This window comes from Caretta caretta, chromosome 2, assembly GCF_965140235.1.
Source record: "Caretta caretta isolate rCarCar2 chromosome 2, rCarCar1.hap1, whole genome shotgun sequence".
Lineage (NCBI taxonomy): Eukaryota > Metazoa > Chordata > Testudines > Cheloniidae > Caretta > Caretta caretta.
In genome coordinates, this window is record NC_134207.1 from 142,778,746 (window position 1) to 142,804,998 (window position 26,253).

General features: G+C 40.4%; 1 protein-coding gene across 1 annotated transcript in view; it reads left to right on the forward strand.

Annotated features, from left to right (window-relative positions):
* Positions 1–26,253, forward strand: part of SEMA5A (semaphorin 5A) — a 657,104-nt gene that overhangs the window by 405,842 nt on the left and 225,009 nt on the right. The window contains exons 8-9 of the mRNA XM_048839567.2: positions 21,129–21,414; positions 23,289–23,424. Of these exons, the coding sequence (XP_048695524.2) occupies positions 21,129–21,414; positions 23,289–23,424 (422 nt within the window). The remainder of the gene's footprint in view (positions 1–21,128; positions 21,415–23,288; positions 23,425–26,253) is intronic.

The window sequence follows — 26,253 nt, forward strand, 5'->3', positions numbered from 1 at the left end:
CTTAAAATAGTTATTTTGAGGTCCTTTTTGGCATATCTAACATGAGAAGCTTTTCTAACTAGAATAAATACCTTCAATGTTTCTAAGCTGCTGTTGGTAAAAATTCCCCAGTGGTGTACTGAGGAGAGGTGTACAATATATAGTACAGGTCTTAACCTGCTATAATTATTGTTTGGCAGTGTTCTCTACATTCTGGAAATAACTGGTATTGCAATTTGGACATGTGGGGAGAAAATATGAGCTAAGAGCAAAGATTAATCCTTTCATTCATGCTGATAAATATTAATGTATATGGTTATAATAATTCAAGATCATCCTTCAGTTTTTAATAAAAAGGACAATGTTACCTAAACAAATATTTTCTTACCAAGAAGTAGTCTATATAATTCAGGAACACAGTATTCTTGGGGTTATTGCAATTTTTACTCTTGCTTACAAATCTCAGATCTGAGGACAAATATACAAAGCATCCTGCATATACTGCCAGTTGTCACTGGTTTTGCAAAAAGACTAATTATTTCTGTTTGGTTATATCATCTTTTTTTTTTTGTTTTGGTAAGTAAAATGTAGTTTTTACTACTGGCAATGTGCATTTTTTTTCTTTTAGAATTTGGCAGAAAACTGTAAAAGAAAATGCAAATGGCATTCTACCCATATTGTAAAACATGCATGGCTATCAAAAATCCCCACAGTTATTTCTTTGTTCACATCTTGTCACTTGTAAGATCCCAGCTACAAAAGAGATAAAAGGATAATCACTTGAGCAGTAGAGAGCTTATTATACAGACTTAAGCATTTTTGATTCTGTGCAGTTTAGGGTCAACAGACTACTCAGTATATTATAATATTGTAGATTTCCAAGGCTAACTTCTTCTGGATTTATTACCTGTTTTCAAAAGTTGAAATAAAATGTATTTTAAAAATAGAAACTTATAATCCTACTTACTATATGGTCCATCAGTAGCACACTTTCAGTGCTGCCGTTTGGGAAAACACAAATAGCAGAGATGAGCTAATGGCCCCAAATCTTGATGTCATTATGTCAGTGGCAAATCTCCCATGACTTGAATGTGACTGGGATCAGGTTCACCATTTTCTAAACTATGGGTACTTCTGGACAAAGGTCTTTGTGCATGGTCTGGAGCCATGTTTAAGGTCCATTAATGGGGAAGCTTGGCTGTGTGATGCCTAGTGATACATCCAAGGGGGTTTTTCTATTTGTTTATTTTCATGAGCACCAAAATTCACCACTTGAAGACAAAATTGTTAAAAAGATCACAGATTAGGGAATATATCCTATCCATTACTCCATACTTTATTACTGATGGGATTAATTTACAATACATGCAGTGTTAATTTCATTTTTAGTATTTGCATGACAATAGCACCTAGAGTCTTCAGGTTAGACCCCCAATGTGCTAGGCACTGTACAAACTCATAGTGAGAGACAATGCTTTTCCTGAAGACCTTCTGATCTAACTATACAAAGGGGACAAAGATTGGGAGGGAAACAGAGGTATAGAGAGGTCAAGTGATTTGCCCAAGGTCACACAGAAGGTCAGTAAACTCAAGTATCCTGGCTCCCAGACCTTTATTCTGTTCAATAGGGCATATTTCCAACCCCACTGCTAGAGGTCTGCAGGAGGGAAACTTCATTTCTCCTATGTGCTGTAAGATTCTTAGAAGAGAAACCACTTTCCTCTTGTGGTTATTAGCTGCACTGGAGTAGGGTTCCATCTGAGTAATTGCATCAACCACCTGGGGGCTGTCATGAATCTAAATAAGTGGATTTATTTATTTATTTATTTATTTATTTATTTGCACACATGTGTTAAGCATCCAGTAGTTCCCATTGACTTCAATGGGAGCTGCTGGATACTAAGCACTTTTGAAAGTCAGGTCAGTTATTAAGGTACTGAACTATGGATTTCAGAGCCTAGCTTTAGAAATTCCATATTTTACAATTTTGTTCTGGGTCTCTGGCAGTCATTTGTGGTCTGATTTTTCAAAGGTGCAGTGCACCTTCATTGCCCACTAGCTTAAATGTGAGCTGGGGTTGCTCAGCACTACAGAAAACCAGCCAATTAATACTGTACACTTAGCTCACCATAGCAGATGATTAGCAACATTTAAACTTCAGAAGTTAACTTTGAGATTGCATTTTAATCATCAAAATTGTAGAATCATAGAAATATAGGGCTGGATGGGACCTTGAGAGGTCATCTAGGTCAGCCCTCTGGTGCTGAGGCAGGACCAAGTGAGCCTACATACACCATCTCTGACCGGTGTTTGTCTAATCTCCAATAATGGGGATCCCGCAGCCTCCCTTGGAAGCCTATTCCAGTGCTAACTATCCTAATAGTTAGGAAGTTTTTCCTAATATCTAACCTAAATCTTCCCTGCTGCAGATTAAGCCCATTGCTTCTTGTCCTACTTTCAGTGGGCATGGAGAACAATTGATCTCTTTCCTCTTTAGAATAACCCATAACATGTTTGAAGACTGTTATCAGGTCCCCACCTCAGTCTTCTTTTCTCAAGACTAACCATGCCCAGTTATTTTTTTACCTTTTCTCATAGGTCAGGTTTTGTAAACCTTTTATCATTTTTGTTGCTGTCCTTTGGACTCTCTCCACTGTATTCAGATCCTTCCTAAAGTGTAGCGCCCGGAATTAGACATGCTACTGCAGCTGAGGCCTCACCAGTGCAGTGCAGGGGGGACAATTACCTCCCATGTTTTACAACCCAGAATAATATTAGCCTTTTTAGCAACTGCATCACATTGTTGGCTCATATTCAATTTGTGATCCACTATGTCCCCTGGGATCCTTTTCAGCAGTACTACCACCTAGCCAAGTATTCTGATTTTTGTATGTATTTGTACATTTGATTTTATCCTCCTAAGTACAGTATTTTGCACTTGTCTTTATTAAGTTTAATCTTGTTGATTTCAGATCAATTCTCCAATTTGCCAAAGTTTTGTAAATCCTAATCATGCCCCCAAAGTGCTAGCTTGATGACATCCACAGATTTTATAAGGACTTTCCACTCCATTATCCAAGTCATTAATGGAAATATTGAATAGTACAGACCCAGGATTGATCCCCTGCATGACTGTACTCAATATAGTGCCCATATTTAGAAAAGGGAAGAAAGAGAACCCGGGGAACTACAGACCGGTCAGCCTCACTGCAGTCCCTGGCAAAATCATGGAGCAGGTCCTCTAGGAATCCATTTTGAAGTACTTTGAGGAGAGGAACGTAATCAGGAATAGTCAACATGGATTCACCAAGGGCAAGTCATGCCTGACCAACCTGAGGTAACTAGCACTGTGTTACCTCACAGTGAGGTAACTAGCACTGTGGATATGGGGAAAGCAGCGGATGTGATATATCTTGACTTTAGCAAAGCTTTTGATACAGTCTCCCACAGTATTCTTGCCAACAAGTTAAAAAAGTATGGATTGGATGAATGGATTATAAGGTGGGTAGAAAGCTGGCTAGATTGTCAGGCTCAAATGGGTAGTGATCAACGGCTTGATATCTAGTTAGCAGCTGGTATCAAGCAGAGTACTCCCAGGGGTCGCTCCTGGGGCCAAGTTTTTTCAACATCTTTATTAATGATCTGGATCAGCAAGTTCGCAGATGACACTAAGCTGGGGGAGAAATAGATACGCTGGAGGATAGGGATAGGGTCCAGAGTGACCTAGACAAATTGGAGGATTGGGCCAAAAGAAATCTGATGAGGTTCAACAAGGACAAGTGCAGAGTCCTGCACTTAGGAAGGAAGAATCCCATGCACTGCTACAGGCTGGGGACCGACTGGTTAAGCATCAGTTCTGCAGAAAAGGACCTGGGGATTACAGTGGACGAAAAGCTGGATATGAGTCAACAGTGTGCCCTTGTTGCCAAGAAGACCAACAGCATATTAGTATTAATATGTATTAGTAGGAGCATTGCCAGTAGTAGGGCTGTATTAGTAGGAGCATTGCCAGCAGATCGAGGGAAGTGATTATTCCCCTCTATTCGGCATTGGTGAGGCCACATCTGGAATATTGTGTCCAGTTTTGGTCCCTCCACTACAGAAGGGATGTGGACAAATTGGAGAGAGTCCAGCGGAGGACAACAAAAATGATTAGGGGGCTGGGGCACATGACCTACGAGGAGAGGCTGAGGGAACTGGGGTTATTTAGTCTACAGAAGAGAAGAGTGAGGGGAGATTTGATAGCAGCCTTCAACTACCTGTAGGCTGTTTTCAGTGGTAGCAGATGAAAGAAAAAGGAGCAGAGGTCTCAAGTTGCAGTGGGGGAGGTCGAGGTTGGATGGAAACACTATTTCATTGGGAGGGTGGTGAAACACTGGAGTGGGTTACCTAGGGAGGTGGTGGAATCTCCATCCTTAGAAGTTTTTAAGGCCCAGCTTGACAAAGCCCTGGCTGGGATGATTTAGTTGGAGTTGGTCCTGCTTTGAGCAGGGGATTGGACTAGATGACCTCCTGAGGTCTCTTCCAACCCTAATATTCTATGATTCTGTGATTCTAATATGTCCTCCCAGTCTGACATCAAACCATTGATAACTGTTGTTTATGTAGTCTTTCAACCAGCTGTGCACCCGCCATATTGTAAATTCATCTTGATCACACTTCGCTAGTTTGCTTATGAGAATGATGTGGGACTTTTCGAAAAGCCTTACTAAAATCTAGATATATCATGTCTACTCATTTCCCCCATCCACTAGGCCTATAATCCTGTCAAAGAAGGAAATTAGGTTGGTTTGGAATGATTTGTTCCTTACAAATCCATTTTGGCTGTTATGTATAACCTCATTATACTCTAGGTGCTTACAAATGTATTGCTTAATAATTTGTTTCATTATCTTTCCAGGTATAAAGTTAGGCTGACTAGTCTATAATTCCTCGGATACTCTTTTTCCCCTTTTAAATATAGGTACTAAGTTTGACCTTCTCCAGTCCTCTGGGACCTTGCCTATCCTCCATGAGTTCTCGAAGATAATTGCTCATGGTTCCGAGATTGCTTCAGCTAGTTCCTTATTTTTCAGGCCCTGCTCACTTTAATACAGCTAATTTATCTAAATATTCTTTAACTCCTCCCCCCACCCCCATTTTGGCTTATGTTCCTTTCCCCTTGTTAATATTGCATTAAGTATCTTTTTAGTGAAGATGGAAGCAAAATAGGCATTAAACACCTCAGCTTTGTTGATGTCATCAGTTTTTAGCTCTCCTTCCTTGGTAAGCAGAGGACCTACATTTTCCTTCATCTTTTGCTATCTCCCAATGTATTTAAAGAACTTCTTATTGTCTTTTATGTCAATTGCTAGATGTAACTCATTTTGTGTCTTAGCCTTTCTGATTTTGTCCCTGCACGTTTATGCAATTCTTTTGTCTTCCTCCTTAGCAACATGTCCATGTTTCCACTTTTTATAGGATTCCTTTTTTATTTTCAGGTCATTAAATAGCTCCTGATGGAGCCATGCTGACCACTTACTATTCTTCCTATCTTGCCTTCACATTAGGTTAGTTTGCAGTTGTGCCTTTAATTCTATTTCCTGAAGAAACTGCCAGCTCTCCTGTACTCCTTTCTCCCTTAGATTTTCTTCCCATGGGACTTTACCTACCAGTTCTGTGAGTTTGTTAATTTCTGCTATTTTATAAGTCTGCTTTCCCTTTTTTCTGCTGCTCTCACTCCTTTCTTTCCTTAGAATCATGAAATCTATAATTTCATGATCATTTTTATCCAAATTGCTATCAGATTAGTAACCAATTCCTTTCTGTTGGTCAGAATCAAGTCTAAAATGTCTGTCCCTCTGATTACTTCCTCCACTTTCTGAAACAAAAAGTTGTCCTCAATACATTCCAAGAACTTATTGGAGATGTTGTATTTTGCCATATTACTTCTCCAACAGATATCTGGGTAGCTAAAGTCCCCCAGTGCTACCAGGTCTTGTGTTTTGGATATTTTTATTATTTGTCGTAGAAATGCCTCATCTACTCCCTCTTCCTGATTTGGTGGTCTATAGTAGACCCCCCCTACCATGATGTCAGCCCCCGCCCCCTTAACTGCTTTTTTCCTTATCCAGAGATTTTCTAATGGTCTGACTCTCACATCTATCTGGATTTCATAACAAGTGTATATATTCCTGCTCTAATACAACATCTCCTTCCCCCCCACACTCCGTCCTTCCTGAAGAAGCTATAACCCTTTATGTAATATTCCAGTCATGAGATTTATCCCACTACATTTCTGTAGTGCCAATGAAGTTATAATATAGTTTGTGGACTAAACAGGACTAATTTTTCCTGTTTATTCCCCATACTCCTTGCATTTGTGTTTAGACATCTACAATATTGAGATTATCCCTCTTGTTGCTCCTGTGACCCTATTCTAATTTTCCATTCCCTTCACCCCCCTCAACATTTAGCTCTCTGTTAAGGTCACCTACCTTTGGCTTTTGTGATCTGCGCCATTTGAACCCAGTTTAAAGCATTATTGTTAGGTTGAGAGAGAGAAAGAGAGATGGTTCTCAGCATACCTAGAATTGTGAGTCACCTTGTTACCCCCCTGCCTCCCTCATGAGGAAGACTTTCTTGTGCTTAACTGACTGTCAGCTCTTTGACGCCACCAGCCTGTTACCTACCCAGACACTCTCTCCTGGGTTCTGCCAGACCTTACTTTGCTTTACAGGTTAACACTAGGTAGATCCCAAGGCCCTCTGAAGTGTTGTTCTGTAGTGTTCAGCCCCTTATGCATTGTGCAATCACAAATACCAGGCCTGCTGTTCCCAGCAGAAGAGTGTATGCAGCACCTTGTATGATTCAACACAGGATCAGCAACTTGCTTAATATCACAGCGTTTAAATATATTTATAGCGATTAAAAGGATAAGTGTATTACCAAAGATGCAAGGTTCAAGTGAGTGAGTAAGGATATTGGAATCAAAACATTAATATAAAAGAAAATCATCATACGCTTTCGAGAGACTAAACTTAACTATCAGGTTAACCTCCTGTCTAATGAAGTTTCTCTCACCCAAAGCCTTTTACAGTATCTTCAACCAAGGTCAGCTGAGATCTTGTTTTCCTAAATGTAAACACACTGTTAGTTTACTTCCTAAGTGCAGGATACAGGGTGCCTTCTTTGCCTTTCACTTATATCTCCAAAATTCATTGTCTGTACTCAGTCAAGATGATGACCTCTGGCTTATTTTCCTATGTGCTGCTTCTCTGTTGAGTTCACATCTTTCTCTTGGCTTTGTAAGCTAGCACAATGAATATCTATTTGCATGCAATGCTTAATTTACATCTTGACAGAAAAAGTTTGTCAACTCTGCATTGACTTTAAAACATTTTCAGTATATATATATATATATATATATATAAACACACATATCTCCTTACATAGTATCTGTATGTACATTTCACTATGATATTACTGTCCAGTGTGACCTTGCTTTCATTTAAGACCTCACATAACGTTATCTTGGGAACCAGAGGGTACATACCAGAATCACAACATTCCTGTAGCCCCCTTGTCAGTTGGCATTAGGGGTTCTTGGGTCAAAGTATGCTAAGATGCTCTTGGTTAGGTGGATTCCATCTATTCTCAGCAGTCCTCCTTCCCAGAATAGCACTCCATGGTTGAGGAAGCCAAAGCCCTCCTGTGGACACTATCTTCACAGCCGTGCATTCATCTGCAGGATGTGCGTGTCCCTACCTGGGCCCTTACCCTCAATGGGAGGATGGAGGAGAACACCTCCTGCAACCCCTGCACCCTGCACCTTTCTCCCAGAGCCCTATAGTCACTGCTGATCTGTCCAGGGCCATACCTGGCAGTATCGTTAGTGCCCACCTGGATGAGCAGCATGTGGTAGTGGTCAGAGGGATGATAAGCCTCAGCTACCTTTCTGTAACATATTGGATGTGGGCTCCTGGCAGGCAGCATGCCTCCCAGCACATCACATGAGGTTGGCATGCCTCCGTCCCCCTCAGAAGGGATTTCCTGACTACTACCATTCTACATATCTTCTATTGGGCATGGTGGCTGTGAGTGTCCTAACCTTGTTGGTTGGGGGCAAGTGGTGCCTGCTCCTCACCTCCTGTAGCCAGTACAGCATGTCAGTTCTTGACCTTGGACAGGGAACCTGGGTGGAGAGTGGAGCGCCATCTACCGCCTGTGGTGGCCAGCAGTGAGTCTCCTCCCCACAGACCCAGCGCTGCTGTACTCACCTGTAGTTGGCCGGCATCCTCCGTCCCACAGACACTTTTCATACTGGGTGGTTCCCCCCTGCAGGGTTTCCTTTGGCCAGGGACATTCAGGCTGCATTCCCAGCAAGTCAAGACCAGGACCTGGTAGACGCCTGTCCAGCCAAGGCCCACACAGAGGAGGGGGCAGAGGGGGACCTAGCAGAGATGGTGGCAAAATACCATTTTCTTCTCATTGCAGGTTCTTCCTTGTAGAGTACCTACAAGTTAAGTGGAGGGAGGTGTGACACCCTGACCCCCTGGGGTAAAGTCTGGACTATGGGACTCTGGATCATAGTACCTCTCATATTGCTCTGCTAGTGACAATCAGCCCCCTCAGACTTCACTCTTAGACATCCATTAGTATGTGAAGGCACACCCAAAGTTGCATGAAGGCTCTCACGGCTTTCATGAACTATACATAGAGAAATCCCCCCAGCCCCAGCCTTGCACCCCAGAAACGTACCATCTTATACTGCTCAAGACCTTCCCTTGAACAATGCAAGCTCATTAATATGTTTGCCACTTTGTCAAAGTATAGTGGACATGCACCAACCTTTGTAATCTGAGCAAATTCCCTAAGGACTTAAGACAAATTCATTGGTAAAGATAAAACATTAAAATAAGTTTAACTATAAAAAGGTAGATTTTAAGTGATTATAAGTGTTAGGCATAGAGGTCAGAGTTGATTATATGAGAAATAAAAGGTAAAATCACAGTCTAAATCCTAAATTTTATCAAACTAAGCAAGATTTGAATCAAGCAGTTTTTCTCACACCACTAGGCATTGTGAGCAGTTCACAGTTCTTAATACACAGGCTGAATTCCCTGCTCAGGCTGGGACCAATCTCCCCAGTTCAAAGTCTTTTCTTCCAAATGGTCTTATTGCCTTAAGAATAGGTGGGGGAGGAGAGAGATGGATTCATGATGCCACTGCCCCTTATTTTATACTCTCAGTTCATGTGCCTGGAAAAATACTGAATCCAATATGGAGTCAAGCATCACATGTCCTGATACGTTGCTGAGTTACGGAGTTAAGTAATCCCCATTGTTAGAGCTTGAGCAACTGTCTCTTATTGAATTGTAGATCTACTGTTTACAGTTCTCTTTCTGGTCAATGGCTAGGTGTGGGTCAGTGCCTTTGTTGCCACTGGAGAGCTAGCTGTAGGCATCTCCCAGACTCACAATATATTTCAATAACAACATGGAGCAAAATCTCATAACTCCATATACAATGATGATATAAAAACGAGGAGTCCTGTTGGCACCTTAGAGACTAACAAATTTATTTGGGCATAAGCTTTCTACCCACCTGGGGAAGTGAATAAACAGATTGACAGAGCCAGAAGGGTACCCAGAAGTCACCTACTATAGGACAGGCCCAACAAAGAAAGTAACAGAACATGACTAGCTGTCGCCTACAGCTCCCAGCTAAAACTTCTCCAGTGCATCATCAAGGATCTACAACCTATCCTGAAGGATGATTCCTCACTCTCACAGACTTTGGGAGGCAGGCCAGTCCTCGCTTACAGACAGCCCCCCAACCTGAAGCAAATACTCACCAGCAACTACAGACCACAAAACAAAAACAGTAGCCCAGGAACCAATCCCTGCAACAACCCCATTGCCAACTCTGTCCGCATATCCATTCAAGGGACACCAACATAGGACACACATCAGCCACACCATCAGGGACTCGTTCACCTGCACATCTACCAATGTGATATATGCTGTTCAGTTGCCAGCAATGCCCCTCTGCCATGTACATTGGCCAAAGTGGACAGTTTCTATACAAAAGAATAAATGGACACAAATCAGACATCAAGAATTGTAACATTTAAAAACCAGTAGGAGAGCACTTCAATCTCCCTGGACACTCAATAACAGACTTAAAAGTTCTTCAACCAAAAAACTTCAAAAACAGACTTCAACGAGAAACTGCAGAACTGGAATTAATTTGCAAACTGGACACGATCAAATTAGGCCTGAATAAAGACTGGGAGTGGCTGGGTCACTACAAAAAGTAATTTTCCCTCTGTTGATACTCACACCTTCTTGTCAACTGTTGGGAATGGGCCACCTCCACCATGATTGAATTGGCCTCATTAGCACTACAAAAAGTAATTTTTCCTCTGTTGATATTCACCCCTTCTTGTCAACTCTTCGGAATAGGCCATTTCCACCTTGATTGAATTGGCCTTGTTAGCACTGACCCCCACTTGGTAAGGCAACTCCCATCTTTTCATGTTCTGTAATATATATATATATATATATATATATATATATACACACACACCTGCCTACTGTATTTTTCACTCCATGCATCTGATGAAGTGGATTTTAGCCCATAAAAGCTTATGCCCAAATTCATTTGTTAGTCTTTAAGGTGCTACAAGGACTCCCCATTGTTTTTGCTGATAAAGACTAACCTGGCTACCCCTCTGAAACCAATGATGATATACATATTTTGATAGAACGATGAGTTTCAGCAAATCATGCCTTGTCACAGGATACCTTACAAGGCGTTCTTTGTTCAAAATATCATAACCATAAACAAGTGGTGAATGTGGGGGCTACAGGGTGCTATTTTGAGGTACAATATGTCACAGCTCCCCCCTTACTTTACTGCAAGAGTATTAGTCACTGACTAACTCAAAGGCAGTGTGTATTAGGGTCCTCTTGACTTTTAACAACATAACTCCCAAGTGTTGTCAAACGTATTTTTACCCACATAGGCTTTTGCAAAGTTTTGTGCATCTTTTAACACTTTGTGTACCAGTCTAATGACCTCAAAAGTTAGCAAGTGTGTTTTCTCTGGGTTGCTAGAAAGCCTCTCTCTCTAACATTGGTGTCAAATTCCTTATCACAGAGGGGTGTTTATAAGTATCTTTGTCATATCACACCTTCTGTCTAGACAGTCTGGTTCTGAGGTTGGTTGGTTCAATACCCATTGTGTCATTTACCTCCTTCCTGAACCTTTTCCTGTAATCAGTTACTGGCTTTCCTTTCCCTACAGTGTTCCCTTCTGCATGGGTTTTTTAATCTAATCATCTTTCTGGGATTTTGGTACATCATAGTCTGGTGAGAAGGGTTCTGGGGGATCCTGCCTATTGGCTGGCCCTTTGTGGAGCTGTCTCCCAACCCCAGGGTTATGCACATGCAAAAAGCCCATTTCCCCTCATGGAGTTAAACTGTAAGCCTTACTCCCAGGACTGCATCCTTCCCTAGAAGGTTGCGATTTGTGATCTCTGGGTTAAGAGTGTCTGCTCTTTGACTGGTTTCAGAGTAACAGCCGTGTTAGTCTGTATTCGCAAAAAGAAAAGGAGTACTTGTGGCACCTTAGAGACTAACCAATTTATTTGAGCATGAGCTTTCGTGTAGCTCACGAAAGCTCATGCTCAAATAAATTGGTTAGTCTCTAAGGTGCCACAAGTACTCCTTTTCTTTTTGCTCTTTGACCAGATGTTTTTGTCTCCAGCGGCATTCTCTTAGCTGCTTACCAGCCCAGGGGAAGCTCCCCTATCCTTTGCTGACCAGGTCTATTTGCATGTCACCGACACCTTCTCTCTGCATCCTGGCTTAAAGAGAATCTGCACCCTATCTTAAAGAGACATTGTTTTTCATGTGAAAGTCCATGGCAGGTTCAGGTAATAACCATGGTTACAGAATACACAGTAACTATCAGCATTATTCACTGGAATGAGGAAATGATATCAGCTATTATTACTTTGTTTTAAAAATTCCCAGAAGAGACAGATGTGATTATGAAGTATTCCCTCTTAGTCTAGAGGTGGAATTTGTAGGACATTTAATTTTATGCTAAGTTTTAGAAAAATAGTTTTCCTATATATAGAGAATGGATTACATATTTTTTCCCCTAAAGGACAGTGGCAAGATTAAAGATCATGTACAGGATTCTTCCTTTCTTGGGCTAGAAGGAGGGATATTGGCATATTTCCAACAGGATCGTGCTTTCCAAGAAATAGAGCTTTACAGTTTGCAGCAGGTCATATGGTTAGAAATCTGCTCTTAATTCCTGAATGCCTAAGTGCTGGAAGACATATGGTATATTTCTAAATACAATTTAATTCAATAGTTATGTTTCCATTGGTGAACTAAAATGTAGTTTATTGGCTAAAAATATAGCTGGTGCAAACACGACTGAATAGGACAATAACAACAGAAAAGCAGTTTAAGTCTTATTGTCTCTTAGTTTAGTAGTCTGTAAAGACCTGATCCGTTGCAGAAGGCATCTATTGACTTCTGTATCAGGCCCCAAATGTGTTTTTTTTTCCCTTTTGTTTATTCCCCCCCCCCTTTTTTTTTACTAGCCTGTAAGAATGAAAAGTGTTTTAAAAATGATACCATTTGTTTTATTGACACAACAACACACATGGACATATTCTTTGTTTAAAAATATTATTTCCTAACTGAAGTACAACAGATTTTACAAATCAAGCAAATGTGAATCCTTTTGGGGTAAATTGTAATTAGAGTTGTGCAAAATAAAGGACAGATTTTCTATTTCAGTTTGTGCCAAAAACACGTCCATCCAACTTTTGATAATCCCACACCTCCTGAAATGTCTCTTTTCTGCATAATTCAGGCAATGTCTCTTTTTGTTGCACCAAATAATATGAAAGCACTGACAGCAGGGATTGCTCAAATTGTGTTCCTTTCAACTTTTGAGCAAAAGTGGAATTTCAGGCACTATTGGATACCCAGTATCTTAGAAAATTTTCTTTGTCCTAACTCAGGCATAGCCACAATTTAGCCATTGGTGGGAGCTGACCAGCTGACCCCTAAGGGTATATAAGGAGGAAGTCAGGGTTTGCACTAATTAGCTCAATTAGGATTTACCTCAATTACCATCAGCGGTATTACACGTACTTCAATTTTTTTTTTGATTCATGTTCTATTATATTAAATGTACATATATTAAGATTGTCTTTACAATACCATTTATCTTTGTATAGAAGGCTCTTTTGATTAGCATCCCCCTCCCTTGTTTTGTAACCATGTAGTTTTTAATATAAGCTGCCCTTGTTTAGTAGTTGCACCTTTACCATGCACATTTACCTCTCAAGCTTCTGGGGAAAATAATCCTATTCAATAGATCCCACTTTCTTTTGTAGCTGCCTTTGATTTAAACCCATTGGAGAAAGAAATTACATTTACTATAAAAGATAGTTTATAAAGGAAACTATATAATATTCTATCAGTTGCTGGGTAGATAATGATGCTTGAAAATGTAAACTGCAATATGGTTCATTAAGGTGGTCACTTATCTGAATAATAATGTGTTAACAGTGACCTTTCACCCTGCTTGAAATAATTGTTTGAAAATTTAAAGTGTGGTTTTATTCTGAAAAGAGACTGTATAAGTGACAACTTCTGGCTGAACAGGTCTTTTGCTTCTGTGCATTTAGAGTCATACGTACTGACTTGAGTGACACATACATTTTTACCTCTTTTATAGTCTTATTATAGTATAGCACAGCTCCACAGGTAATAAAGATTGCACTAGGTTCTGTTTCTTCTTGTGTACCATTAACATATTGTCCAACTGCCCAAGTTTGGCTTTGGCAGTCCCTGCTCTGTGGTTTTGAACTCAGTCCCAGGGACTCTTCAGTGCTGCCCAAATCAGCTCTCGAGGAGGTGTTGGTTTTTTAAAGTTATGTACATGCCACTAGACGGCAATGTACAGAGTAGGAAGGCAGCAAGCTGAGTGAAGCTTCCTGTGGCTTTCTGCATCCAGGACCAAATTGCGTTAATACCAGGCGCTCTTCTTGTTCCATCCTTATGGCCTAGCACTCCCCTGGAGTGACAGAGACAGGCATCCCTCCTCATGGCAGTAACGATAGAGGCACGTACAGGCCAGCTGTGCTCGTTAGGTTGCCCAGAGACTGACTCTGCTGCAGACCCTGATTCCTGGCAGTACCCACCCCCTTGAGGGCACCTCCTAGGGAACTTAGGGCCCAGTTTCTCACAGTACTTCTGATGAAACCCAAACAATAGATCGTCTCTACCAGTTCCCAATGCTGCTCCTATGGACCATCACCTTCCCAGTCTACCAGGTATTGGAGCTTTCCCCTAACTCAATGAGAGTCGAGGACTCACTGGACCAAGTATTCCTCCTGTCTGCAGTCTGTTACAGGTGGCAGGTTGGAGTGGTTTGGGTACAGATTCTTGATGAAGGGATTTAAAAGTGAGATGTGAATGAGGGGGTGGATCTTCCAGGATATGAACAACTGTAATCTGAAGGCCACTGCGTTTACCTGCTCTATAATCTTGAAGGGGTCCAGTTTGTTATAGTCTGGTTTGGTAGATGGGTGCCTTGATTTAAGGTGCTGGGCAGAGAATCACACCTTCTCCCATGGCCATATTGGAGGCAGCCTGACAGTCTAGTACTACATGGTGTTTATAGGCTTCTTTGGTAGACTGCAAGTGTTGTCTGAGCTCCTGGTGCACCTTGTGTAAGTGGGAGGCTAAATCTGCAGTGGCCATGAGGGGGTAACTTAAGGCTAAGGCTGGGTCGAAGTGGTGGTGAAAGCCATCATTCCCAAAGAATGGGCTATGTTGGGTTGAGGCATGGATTGCATTTGTGATATGCAAATTCTGTGTAGCACAGGCTGGGAAGCCAATCATTCTGGTAATTACTTAGACAGCAGATTGACACTCTCTGTTCACACATTAGCTTGTGGGTAATAGGCAGATGAGGTGAGGTATTCAATGCCAGGGAGTCTGAGAAATATATATATAGCTCTAACAAAGTCTCAAATTGTGCTAGAAGTAGGCTTGATCTTTCCAGGAGCAGAGACATCCACATCAGGCCTCCCCCATAAGCAGGCTGATATCATTCCCACCTGGGCTTGGTCAGTGGAGTATGACTATGGGTGTCGGAGAAATAGGGTCTGACGCTGATTTAGGAACCCACAAAATTTGTGGTGATTGCCACTGAACTTGTCAGGCAGAGGGAGGTTGGGCTCGCAGGAAGCAGGGATTGGAGCTGAAGGCAGCATGGCTTGAGCTTGCAAGATTGTATTCTACACCTCCAGGATGGCAACCTGGGCTTGCAAGGTCTGTGTGGCTTCCACTATCCCCATCAGAGATATTGACCTTTGTAGGATCCATGCTCCCCATATCAGCTCTAGTTTCCTTATTGTTGGTGTCTTTTGGGCTGCTCAAACTATCAGAGTCCAGACCGTGGGTGATGTTGCCTAGTGGTTGGAGCAGGAGCCTGTAGCCAGGAACAGGTGCCCAGGCTCAGAGCTAAAGTCAGAGGCTAGATGTCAGAGCTGAAGGACAGAGCTGAAATCAGAAGTCATGAATCAGAGCCAAAGGTCAGAGTCGGGTTACCTGGCATGAACCAAGGCAGGCGCAGGGCTGGAACAAGTTGGGGGCAAGGCTGGGAACTGCAGGCTAGGAGTTGTCACAGCCATGGATGAATGCTTTGAGCAGACACCAAGCTGCTGCTGGGTTTAAGAGCTGGTCTGCTGACTTTTCCCACCAATTAGACAGTGTAGCCAATCAGGCAGCCTACTACAGTATATCTGTGCTTGTGAGGTTGGCCAGACACCGCTCTGCCACAGGCCCTGATTCCTGTCACCTGTCTGCATGCTCTGACCAATGCCAGCTCTCCAGTAGAATACCTCCAGCCAGCACAGTTGGAGCATGAGCCTCCTTAATACTTCAGAAAAAGAGGGAGTGAGAGAGAGAGACTGAAAGGGGGCAAAACTGAGTTTGATCGAAAAAGGCACAGTATTGTGAGGATCACCGACAGAAAAATAACAGTCACAGAAGAAAGGAAGAAAGACCTAAATATTGGAGAGAGAATAGGATCTTAACAGCAGGAGAGAAAAATAGAAGATCTCATTGGGAGAAGAAAAAATGATGCTTTCGGTAGGACAATCCCCATGTACTTTCTGAGAGGGGGCAAGAAAGGAGAAAAGCCCCATGTGTTTTCAGGGGAAGGCCCCCGGAGAGAAGAAAAGACTTTGTCTTCCCCCTCCCGAGAAATGTAGATGTTGGAGAAGAAGAAAGAGGCATGACATTTTCCCATTAAGATCTCATTATTAGAATAGGCCTGCCATCCTCCCATGTGAACAATCTTGAGAGGGCTTCTCTTCCAGAAAACATCCACTGATAGGGAAAACATACACCTTCTCGTCTATACCCGTAAAGTCTTCAGTTCAGTGTGAAAAAGAAAATAATGAATATAATAATATGAAAGGTACAAAGTTTGGGGGGATGAATATACTGTAGCTATTAACACTATACTATTTTAAAGGTACTTAATACAGAAAAAGTCCTACAATAGGGTTAAATTCTGTCCTCAAATGTTCATGAGCAACTCCCACTGGCTTATCGTAGAGCAAAATTTGGTCAATTTCATCTTCTATATTACAAAGTTCTGTTGGAAAGAGTCCTCCATACTGATAAATTTCAGGTCTCCATGCAATATCTGGGCATATATAAACTATTTTTTCTTGGACAAGAATCACCCTTTTTCTGAAACTCCAAAATGACTCAATAAATTTTCTCCAAATGAAAAAATGAAATAAAAGCTGACAGGATAATCTGAGCAAATCCACAGAATCCCCTGAGGTGGTGCTAGCATTAATACATTTCATGCAAATGGGAACAGCTTTCACAGCTTTCACCAGCTGGGCTCCTTTTTATCAAATCGTAATCAGTGAAGTATCCATACAGGTGTTTGTGGATAGGTATATTATTTTTCAAGTTTGAGTCAGTGAACTATATGTACAAGTTTGTGTATTATATATATTATATATACATTTTAAAGATATTGGCCAGTAAGAGATTTACATGGATTTATCAAAGGTCAATAAAAACACTCAGACTGGATTTCGTAACATTTTTTATTCCTAAAGCATTTGAACATCTAAGCATACTGTCAGCAATGTTAATACTGCTTTTGGCACTGACCCTGCAATCAGATTTCTGTGTGTGAACCTTATGCTCCTGTGGAGTCCCGTTGAAGACAGTGGGCTTCAACAGAGATGGAAGTATCAGCAGATCCGATTGCCGGGACCCAGCTTTAGTCGTTATTTTTTCTACAGTATACTTTCAGGAAAAATGAGGGACTCTAGGGAGTTCAGTGTTTGTGCAAGTAGAAACTGTTTTAGATCAGACATTGTACTACTGAGAAGGGTTAAAAGAACAAGTGGGCTATTAGACTGTAGAAGTACAACAGATAGTTTGAAATTCCTCCTTTTTCATACTGTAAATCTGTCTTGTGAGGTTGGTTCCTTTCTGCACACCATTAGTGAATATTGAGGACTAAACCTTCTACACTATACAAGTAGCTCAAGTTATATCCAGGTTGCTGAATCTACCCCTCCCCCCAGCCAGTAGTTTTTCTCCTGAGTATTAGAACATTTTGTAGGGATAATATGGCGTAGGGGGACTAACCTCATCTATTATATGGTAATGGAGGTCCAAGGTTATCTTTTACATCCATTACAGGTAAATAGAAACATTGAAGAGATATGCTGCAGATATAAATTGAAAACTGTCGATGGGGAGCACTGTTTTCACTCCTATTAGCTTGTCATTCCTAAATGTACCTAAAAAACTGTTAATTTAGCTAAAGGAACAATACAACGTTTATTCCATAGAACTGAACATTGTGGTGTCTTTTAGGAACAGATGAAATATGACGGGTTTATCATTAAAAAAACCCTGATACTTGTGTATATGTATCACAAGTCTGCGTGAACTGTCTGCGTGAACTGTCTCATATATGATGGTATGGTATGTTGTAAAGGTTTCACCAACATAAGTTAGTGATTTCTGTATTACAAGTGGCCTATACAGGTCATCCCAAATGAGTGCCAGTAAAACATTTATATCACTAGATCATTAACTATTCAGTATATGCTCTTACATTTTACAGAAAAACAAATTTAGAAATATTTGAGTTTTTAAAATTATTATTGGTACTTTTATTCATCTTGTTCCATCTGTAATGCCAGGTGTGAGTGTGGATGTATATGTATATTAGGGCTGTCAATTAATCACAGTTAACGGATGCAATTAACGCAAAAAAAATTAACTAGATTAAAAATAGTCATGATTAATCACAGTTTTAATTGCACTGTTAAACAATAATAGAACACCAATTTAAACTTCTTATAAATATTTTGGATGTTTTTCTACATTCTCAAATATATTGATTTCAATTACAATACAGAATACAAAGTGTACAGTGTTCACTTTATATTATTTTTATTACAAATATTTGTACTGTAAAAAAGATAAAAGAAATAGTATTTTTCAATTCACTTCAGACAAGTCCACTCAGTCCTACTTCTTGTTCAGCTACTCGCTAAGACAAACAAGTTTGTTTACATTTACAGGAGATAATGCTGCCTGCTTCTTATTTACAATGCCACCTAAAAGTGAGAACAGGCATTCGCATGGCGCTATTGTAGCCGGTATTGCCGGATATTTACATGCCAGATATGCTAAATATTTGTATGTCCTTCATGCTTCAATATATAGGCTTTAAAGTTTTTGCATTGTTTTGTTTTTAGTGCAGTTATGAACAAAAAATAATTCTACATTTGTAAATTGTATTTTCACAATAAAGAGCTTGCTCAACAGTACTTGTATGAGGTGAATTGAAAAAGACTATTGCATTTGTTTAGCTTTTTTACAGTGCAAATATGCGTAATCAAATATAATAATAATATAAAGTGATCACTAGACACTTTGTATTCTGTGTTGTAATTGAAATCAATATATTTGAAAATGAAGAAAAACATCCAAAATATTTATAATAAATTTAAATTGGTATTCTGTTATTGTTTATCAGTGTGATTAAAACTGTAATTAATCACAGCAATTTTTTTTAATCTTGCGATTATTTTTAATAGTTTGACAGCCCGAGAGAGAGAGAGTTCATATAAAAATATTAGTAACTTCTGCAATTATAGGAACTAATAGTATAGTTTTAAGCTTTTTGAGGCAGGGACTTTTCTGTTTGCATAGTGCTAGCATATTGTGGGTGCTATTTGAAACAGAAAATTACTATTATGTATGACTTTTTTGCTGGTAGCACCCACAGTGTACTAGCTGCTGTGCAAACATAACGGCCTGATCCAACATTCCTTAGGTTATTAGCACTTTCCACATATAACTACTAATAAATAGAATTAGCTGGGAAACAAAATTTTTGATCCTTGAAAAATTTCAGTATTTCAGAAAAAAAAAATATGAATCAAATGAAAAAGTCAAAATTTTTCATGGGACTGAAATTCTGAAATATTTTGTTTCATAAACACCCAAAATAAAATATGATCCTCAGAATCCCTTGTTCCACAGCAGCCAGCCTGGCAGGCTGTTTGAATGCCAAGTTTTCTATGCTCCATGGACTCAACCAGCCAGTCAGGCAGATGGCCAGCTTTGCAGTCTGGAAAGCCAGCTAGCCCAGCAAGCCAACCATCCAGGGAAATGGGCAGCCCACCCACCTGACTGCCATGTGGGAAGCTGAGGAGCCGGCCAGCTGGGGACCCGTCTGCCTGGGGAGCCAGGAAGCCCACCAGGAAGCCAGGTAGCCCAGAGAGCTAGTTAGTTGGGAAGCCAGCCAGCATGGAAAGGCAGCCAGCCTTTCCCAGGGAAGCTGGGTGACTGAGGCGCCAGGGATCCAGGGAAAGCCAGCCTTCCAGTGTGACTGCCAGGGAGCCTCAGGAGCTGGGTGAGATGGTAGGAAGCCAGCCAGCCAGCCTGCCTGTGTGCCTAGTTTCCATCAAAAGTTTCAAGGGTCCTGCAGAATATTTCAAGTCCATCAAATCAGCATTTTCTAATGGAAAACTGTTCAGTTGGAAATGTTTTGACCAGCTCTATTACTAAAGTTATCTAATTATGTGTATCAGAAATAGTGTTTTTCATCCAGCGTGGTGTGTTTTTTATTTATTTATTTTAAATATTTTTAGAATGAATTCTGGAAATGAATATAAAAAATCTTACATCTCTCTTAAGGGGCAGCAGTCTTTTACAATTACTTTTCTCCTGCTCCACAGGGCAATATATCTAACGTGCTTTGCCTTTAAGAAATCATCAAGTTCTCAATCACTGTCAAGCTCATGGATTCTCGTTAGCTTCTGTAATCCTTACCAGAAAAGTACCATATTTTTATTTTTTCTGATATCCAGATTTTTTTTTTTAATTTTGTTCCTTATTTCTTAGATCAGTCATTTTTATTCTCTAATTTCTCCTAAATGTTTTTCTTCCTTGCCAGAATAAATGTGTTGTATCAATTTTTTATTTGGTTTTATTTTTTGTAAAGAGGAAAACAAAATATTTTAAAGTGTATTGAAAGTTTTATTTGATGTATTGTTAAAACCAAAGTTATCTTGCTCTCAAAGGCTCCCCCTTCAGCAGTCCCTTTCTTTTCATCACAGCAATTAAGCACATACTTAACTACTTTGGTATCTGATCCTGTGCTTTTAAGTCAATGGGAGCTTTACCATTGATTTAAGTGGCCACAAGATCAATCCCTTGCTGAATAGGAATAGACTGATGTATGTGCTTCTCGGGGCCTAATTTACTATATCACACTCAGATTAGAAATTGCTGTTTTTTATAACCAAAACACAAATTGTGTGTTCAGTAACTGCTGTCTTTACAGTCTCCTCATGATGCGCAGAAGTGCAGAATTCTAATTCATGTCTGCATGAATATCAATATAATTTGCCTTATTTCAACATTGAAAAAATAACAATAATTTTGAATTTTGAAAAAAATATACTTTCTCTGAATGATGCATAGAGGAAATTCTAGCAATTTCAAGCAAATATCAGAATATGTATCAACTATACATGACATATTTTTTTCTCCGACTCTTTTCAGAGCCAAATTTTGTGTCATCCTATGACATTGGAAACTTCACCTACTTCTTCTTCCGAGAGAATGCAGTAGAGCATGACTGTGGGAAAACAGTCTTTTCGCGGGCTGCTCGGGTCTGTAAAAATGATATTGGGGGCAGATTTTTGCTAGAGGACACCTGGACAACCTTTATGAAGGCTCGTTTGAACTGCTCTCGCCCTGGAGAAATTCCATTTTACTACAATGAATTACAAAGCACTTTCTTCCTGCCAGAATTGGACTTAATCTATGGGATCTTTACGACTAATGTGTATGTACCTTACATAATATTTGTTAATTTTTCTGTTATATTCAGAGTAACGTCTAAGGCTCTCAAGATCCCCTCAGGTTCTACATGTGGAAGGGATATTGTATAAACATGAGCAGGCTGTCTTTCAGACAATCAGAATCTACAATGAGTTAGGTCCTTAATGGGCTCCAGGAGATGCAGAAATGATGAGCAGGTGGCCTGTTACAGTAATTCAGATGACGTTTTAGCATACTTGATGCTAATTGACTGTGTACAAATGGATAATATGAAACTTACTTTCTTTCATCTACTAGTTTTTGTTTTTTGCAATAAGCCTGACAAGCATAAGGAGTCAAAGTGCTTTTTAGTCATAGTTGTAAATCCAAACTGCTACACTGCTTGTTCAGTCGTTGGCAGGTCTGATCCCCAAGGATTATTTTCTCTTCCCGATACATCTGAACAATAACAATTTGAAGCTTAAACAGTAGATTTGCTTTCTAAAGCCTTGTTTGAACAACAGAGTAAGTTAGAAGAAATAAATTCTATGTGGACCACTTGTCAGCACTTTTCCCCACAGTGGAAGTTTGTGTAACTGTCTGCCTGCTTCATTATCTATCCATTTATCTAACATTGTGAAAAAAGGACAAATCAGGAGTTTAATTCCATGAGTTATGTGTATTGTTAAAAGAGTAATTCCAAACCTTAATTCACTGTTAGCTGTTGGGCATTCAATTTATTTTGCTTCTGCTAAAAGCATTTTTATAAATATTTTAAAACTCCCAAATACTGCAGTTCTTTTTGGAGATAGTTTTATTTACGTTTTTATGCCAACACAAAGTTGTAATTTGCAGCTGAGTCCCATTTTAGGTTCTCGTAGTTACTGTATACAGATCTATATTGTTTACACTATGCAGAATTAGCACACTGTTGTACTTTATGTCTCATTTTCAACATGAAAATAGGAGAATGGTATAACTGGGTTGGCCAGGGTTTAACTCTTTGAGTCAGTGAGTTTATAGAGTGTTCAGTTCAAGTTACCTCCTTATGGGCTTATTTTGCCAGCCAGTGGGCACTTTGTTGGGATAGTGATAGTGTGGTGTGGAAGATGTGGGCCTGAGTGCAGATCTCTTGGTTTCTGATCCTGCAAGAACTTGGGAGTATTTCAAAGGGAACAGACTTAGCCCCTGTCACAATACGACTGGCTGATTAGAAAAGGAGAAATATTGATGGATAGTGAGATGCCCTTCTTATTTGGAATAATGGTGGCTTTGATTTGTGAAATGAAGTATGTAAAAGAACAGGATTGGGAGGCAGGAATTTCTTAGTTTCAGTCCAAGCTCCGTCAATATTCTGGACAAGCCACTTTACCCATTATTATTACCCATCCAATGAAGTGAGCTGTAGCTCACGAAAGCTTATGCTCAAATAAATTTGTTAGTCTCTAAGGTGCCACAAGTACTCCTTTTCTTTTTACCCATTTTTAGATTTCACATCTAAAAAGTGGGGATGATGATACTTTCAGTATGTGTCATATGGGGGTGTAGTAAGAATGGCTAGTTAATGTTTATAAAGTGCTTTGAAGATGAAGAGCTTGATTGCAGTAGTGAGCAAGTTGCCACCTCTTATATTCATTGGGGCTGCTGCAAATTTTCAAGGATTTACTCTCCCACCCTTGACTGCTAGGCCAGAACAGCTTTTAAGTCCAACCAGGATGCCGGTGGTGTGCTGCTGTGAGCATTTGAATCCTGTCCCTGACCACTTTCTGGCTGGGCCCACCCATGTTGTGAAGTACTAATAGAGTTGCAGAGTTAATGAGGGGAAATGTTGCTTTTTGTGGGCAGTTAATTGATTCCTTGATGTCTTCATTTATCTCATGTTTTTATTTTGTTTTTCAGGAACAGCATAGCTGCCTCAGCAGTTTGTGTTTTCAACTTGAGTGCCATAACTCAGGCTTTCAGCGGACCATTTAAATATCAGGAGAACTCCCGCTCTGCCTGGCTGCCTTACCCCAATCCCAACCCTAATTTCCAGGTACTTACACAGAAGGGGAGGGCACTAGTCCACAACAGTCTTCTTTAAAATGTAGCACAGTTTAAAGGTATCAAAGTATAGACTGTGAGACAAGTCATTGGAGTTTTGTATCTGGAGCCAGTCCAGTTACCGGGTAAACAAATCTATTTAGATAGATATCCGTGAAATGAGCTGCACTATATCGTGTTTGGTTCACATTACTGCACTATATGTGAAATGAACTGCACTATATAGAGATTGGTTCACATTACGAAACAGTGTCATTGATAATTGGCACAATATATCCTTCTGTTACCTTTTGCCCAAATTAGCCAAAGGAAGAAAAGACAACTTAAGAACAATATTGCATAAAACTGGTGAGCTTTTAAAAACGGTATTTACTGGGACAGTTTTTCTCAATATAGCTTGACTAATTTTACATCCCCTGAAATTTGATTTTTGTGAGCTACAGCTCACTTCATCGGATGCATCCGATGATGTGAGCTGTAGCTCACGAAAGCTGATGCTCAAATAAATTTGTTAGTCTCTAAGGTGCCACAAGTACTCCTTTTCTTTTTGCGGATACAGACTAACACGGCTGCTACTCTGAAACCTGTATTAAAGCTGTGCTTCTTGATACATGAAAAACTAAAGTTCCATCTGCCTCATCAAACTTTATGTACACAGTAGAGAGAGATTAGAGATCAAGCACACTGGCTGGGATGAACGCAAGGCTAATTTTATATTCCGTTGACACAGATTCTCATCTCCTTGCTCACTGCTCCCTAGTGACAGGTTTCACTTTAAATATTCACAGCTAATACCACATCCCCCTTTCTGAAAACAGAAGAATGATAAAACCTTTATATTAAACAACATTTAATAGGAATAAAATATCAAAACTAAACAAGAATTGACATCCCTCTGAAGGACAGGGTAGACTGCCTGAATCTTCAGCCTTTTGGCAGAGATTTATTCTGCCCTTTTAAGATATTTGGCTACTCATCCTCTGACTTTCTTGATTTCTCAAGATCTCCTGTCTTCCTGGAGGATTACATAAGGTCATCTTTCCCTAGCTGGATATCTCCTTGCAGTAAGATCTGGAAGACACAGATGGTGATGAGGCTGTATTGTACAGAATCTAGTTGGGAAGAGATGGTTGGGATAGTGGACATCAATTTGCTACAGGTTTTGAGCCATATATGAACAGGGCAAGATGAGACTCTGAGGATTTAAGAAAGAAGTTGTTTTATTTTGTTTTTACTGTGCGTTCTGCTTCACCATTACTCTGAGGAGACTGTGGGCTGGATTGACATGAGTGAAAGCATAAGTACCTGAAACCTCCTAAAGGTCTCAGAGGAAGAATGAGGACCATTGTCAGAGGTTACTTGCTCTGGAATCCTGAAATATGGGTTTTATCCTCCCCATAACTGCACTTGATGTGTGTGATCAGGTATGCCAACCCCACATTGAGCCTGCAAGGGTTATAAGCTTCGTGAGCCTACTCAGCCCCACCCTGCTATAGCTGCACTCACTGTCAGGTAATGAAGGGCAGTTAAAATTGGAAGAGGATATCTCATTAGCTGGCTGACCAGGGAAGAGGAGAGACCTATCCTTTGCTTCCTGGGGAAAGGAGCAGCCCAGAATCTCTGCAGAGACTGCTGATTTTCATAACCCCTCCAGAAAAAGGGAGGCCTGGCACAGGACTAGTAAGTTTATTATCTTCATGGGAATATTTGCTTTATAAAAAGACTACTGGGCTTCCTGAGAAAGGTCTGAAGGGCCTAACAAGATGGTTGCAGGGAAGCTCTTCCCATGGTGTGTGGGGAACTGCCTCAGAAAACCCAGTGGACTTTTGCACCCTACTCGAGTCTGCCCTGTAGTTGTCTTTGGACCCTGAAGAGCATGATCACAATATGGTGTTAAGCAATCAGGCAATTTCAGTGAATTTTGAGAAATAATCAGTCATCAAAAGACAGATTGCATTGTCCAGATAGAAAAGATCAATCCCAACTTTCTGCCATGGCCTTTCTGGTAGAGCAGATGGTAGTAATACTTCCAACGGATTGGTTCTCATGTGAGCACAAATATCCTATTTCTCAACTCTCTGTTGTAGTTGTTTGCTCAGTACAGACTGCCAAACAGACTATTTAACTCTCTCCCTGCATTTTGTAATACCTTGGGGTCTCCCATGCAGTCTGTCAAGGATTTCCTGTTGCACTGATGTAGGGATAACCAGCTGGTTTAGGATAAGATCCCCAGAAACCACCCAACATGGTTTCACAGAGGTTTCAGACTATCTCTTTTGTCCAGCCTTCTTTGCAGTGAGTCATGACTTGACTCAGTAATTCATCTTGCTTCTTTTTCAGTTCTTGCGGGCATTCATGGTCAGTTTCCACATGAAATGTTGTGCCCACTAGAAAGTCTCTGAAATATTCACAAGGCTATGTGTAGTGGCTAGGACATCTTTTTTTTAATTTGTGTGTAGTGCTGCTCTGTATTGGTGAGTGCTAATGATTCATGTGCTGCTAGGTGCCACAGAGAAGGTGATTGTTCCTGAAGGAGGACTGCCCCTGTCAGATGAAGCTGTCCTGGTTTTATTTGGCTTATATAGGACCAAAATATGCCAAATGGTAGCCTACTGAAACAAAAAGTCCCAAAAGGTTGATGAAGTTTTTTAGCAGTGCAGATTCTGCCGCTAGTGGTACGTGCCAAAACCTACACTGGAAATCCAATTTTGGGAAGACTTTCGTTTCACTAAGATGTCCAGGGAGATGTTCAATACATGGGTGTACATGTCACTGTCTGCAGACATTCTCATTGAGCTTGGTAAAATCTACACACATCAAA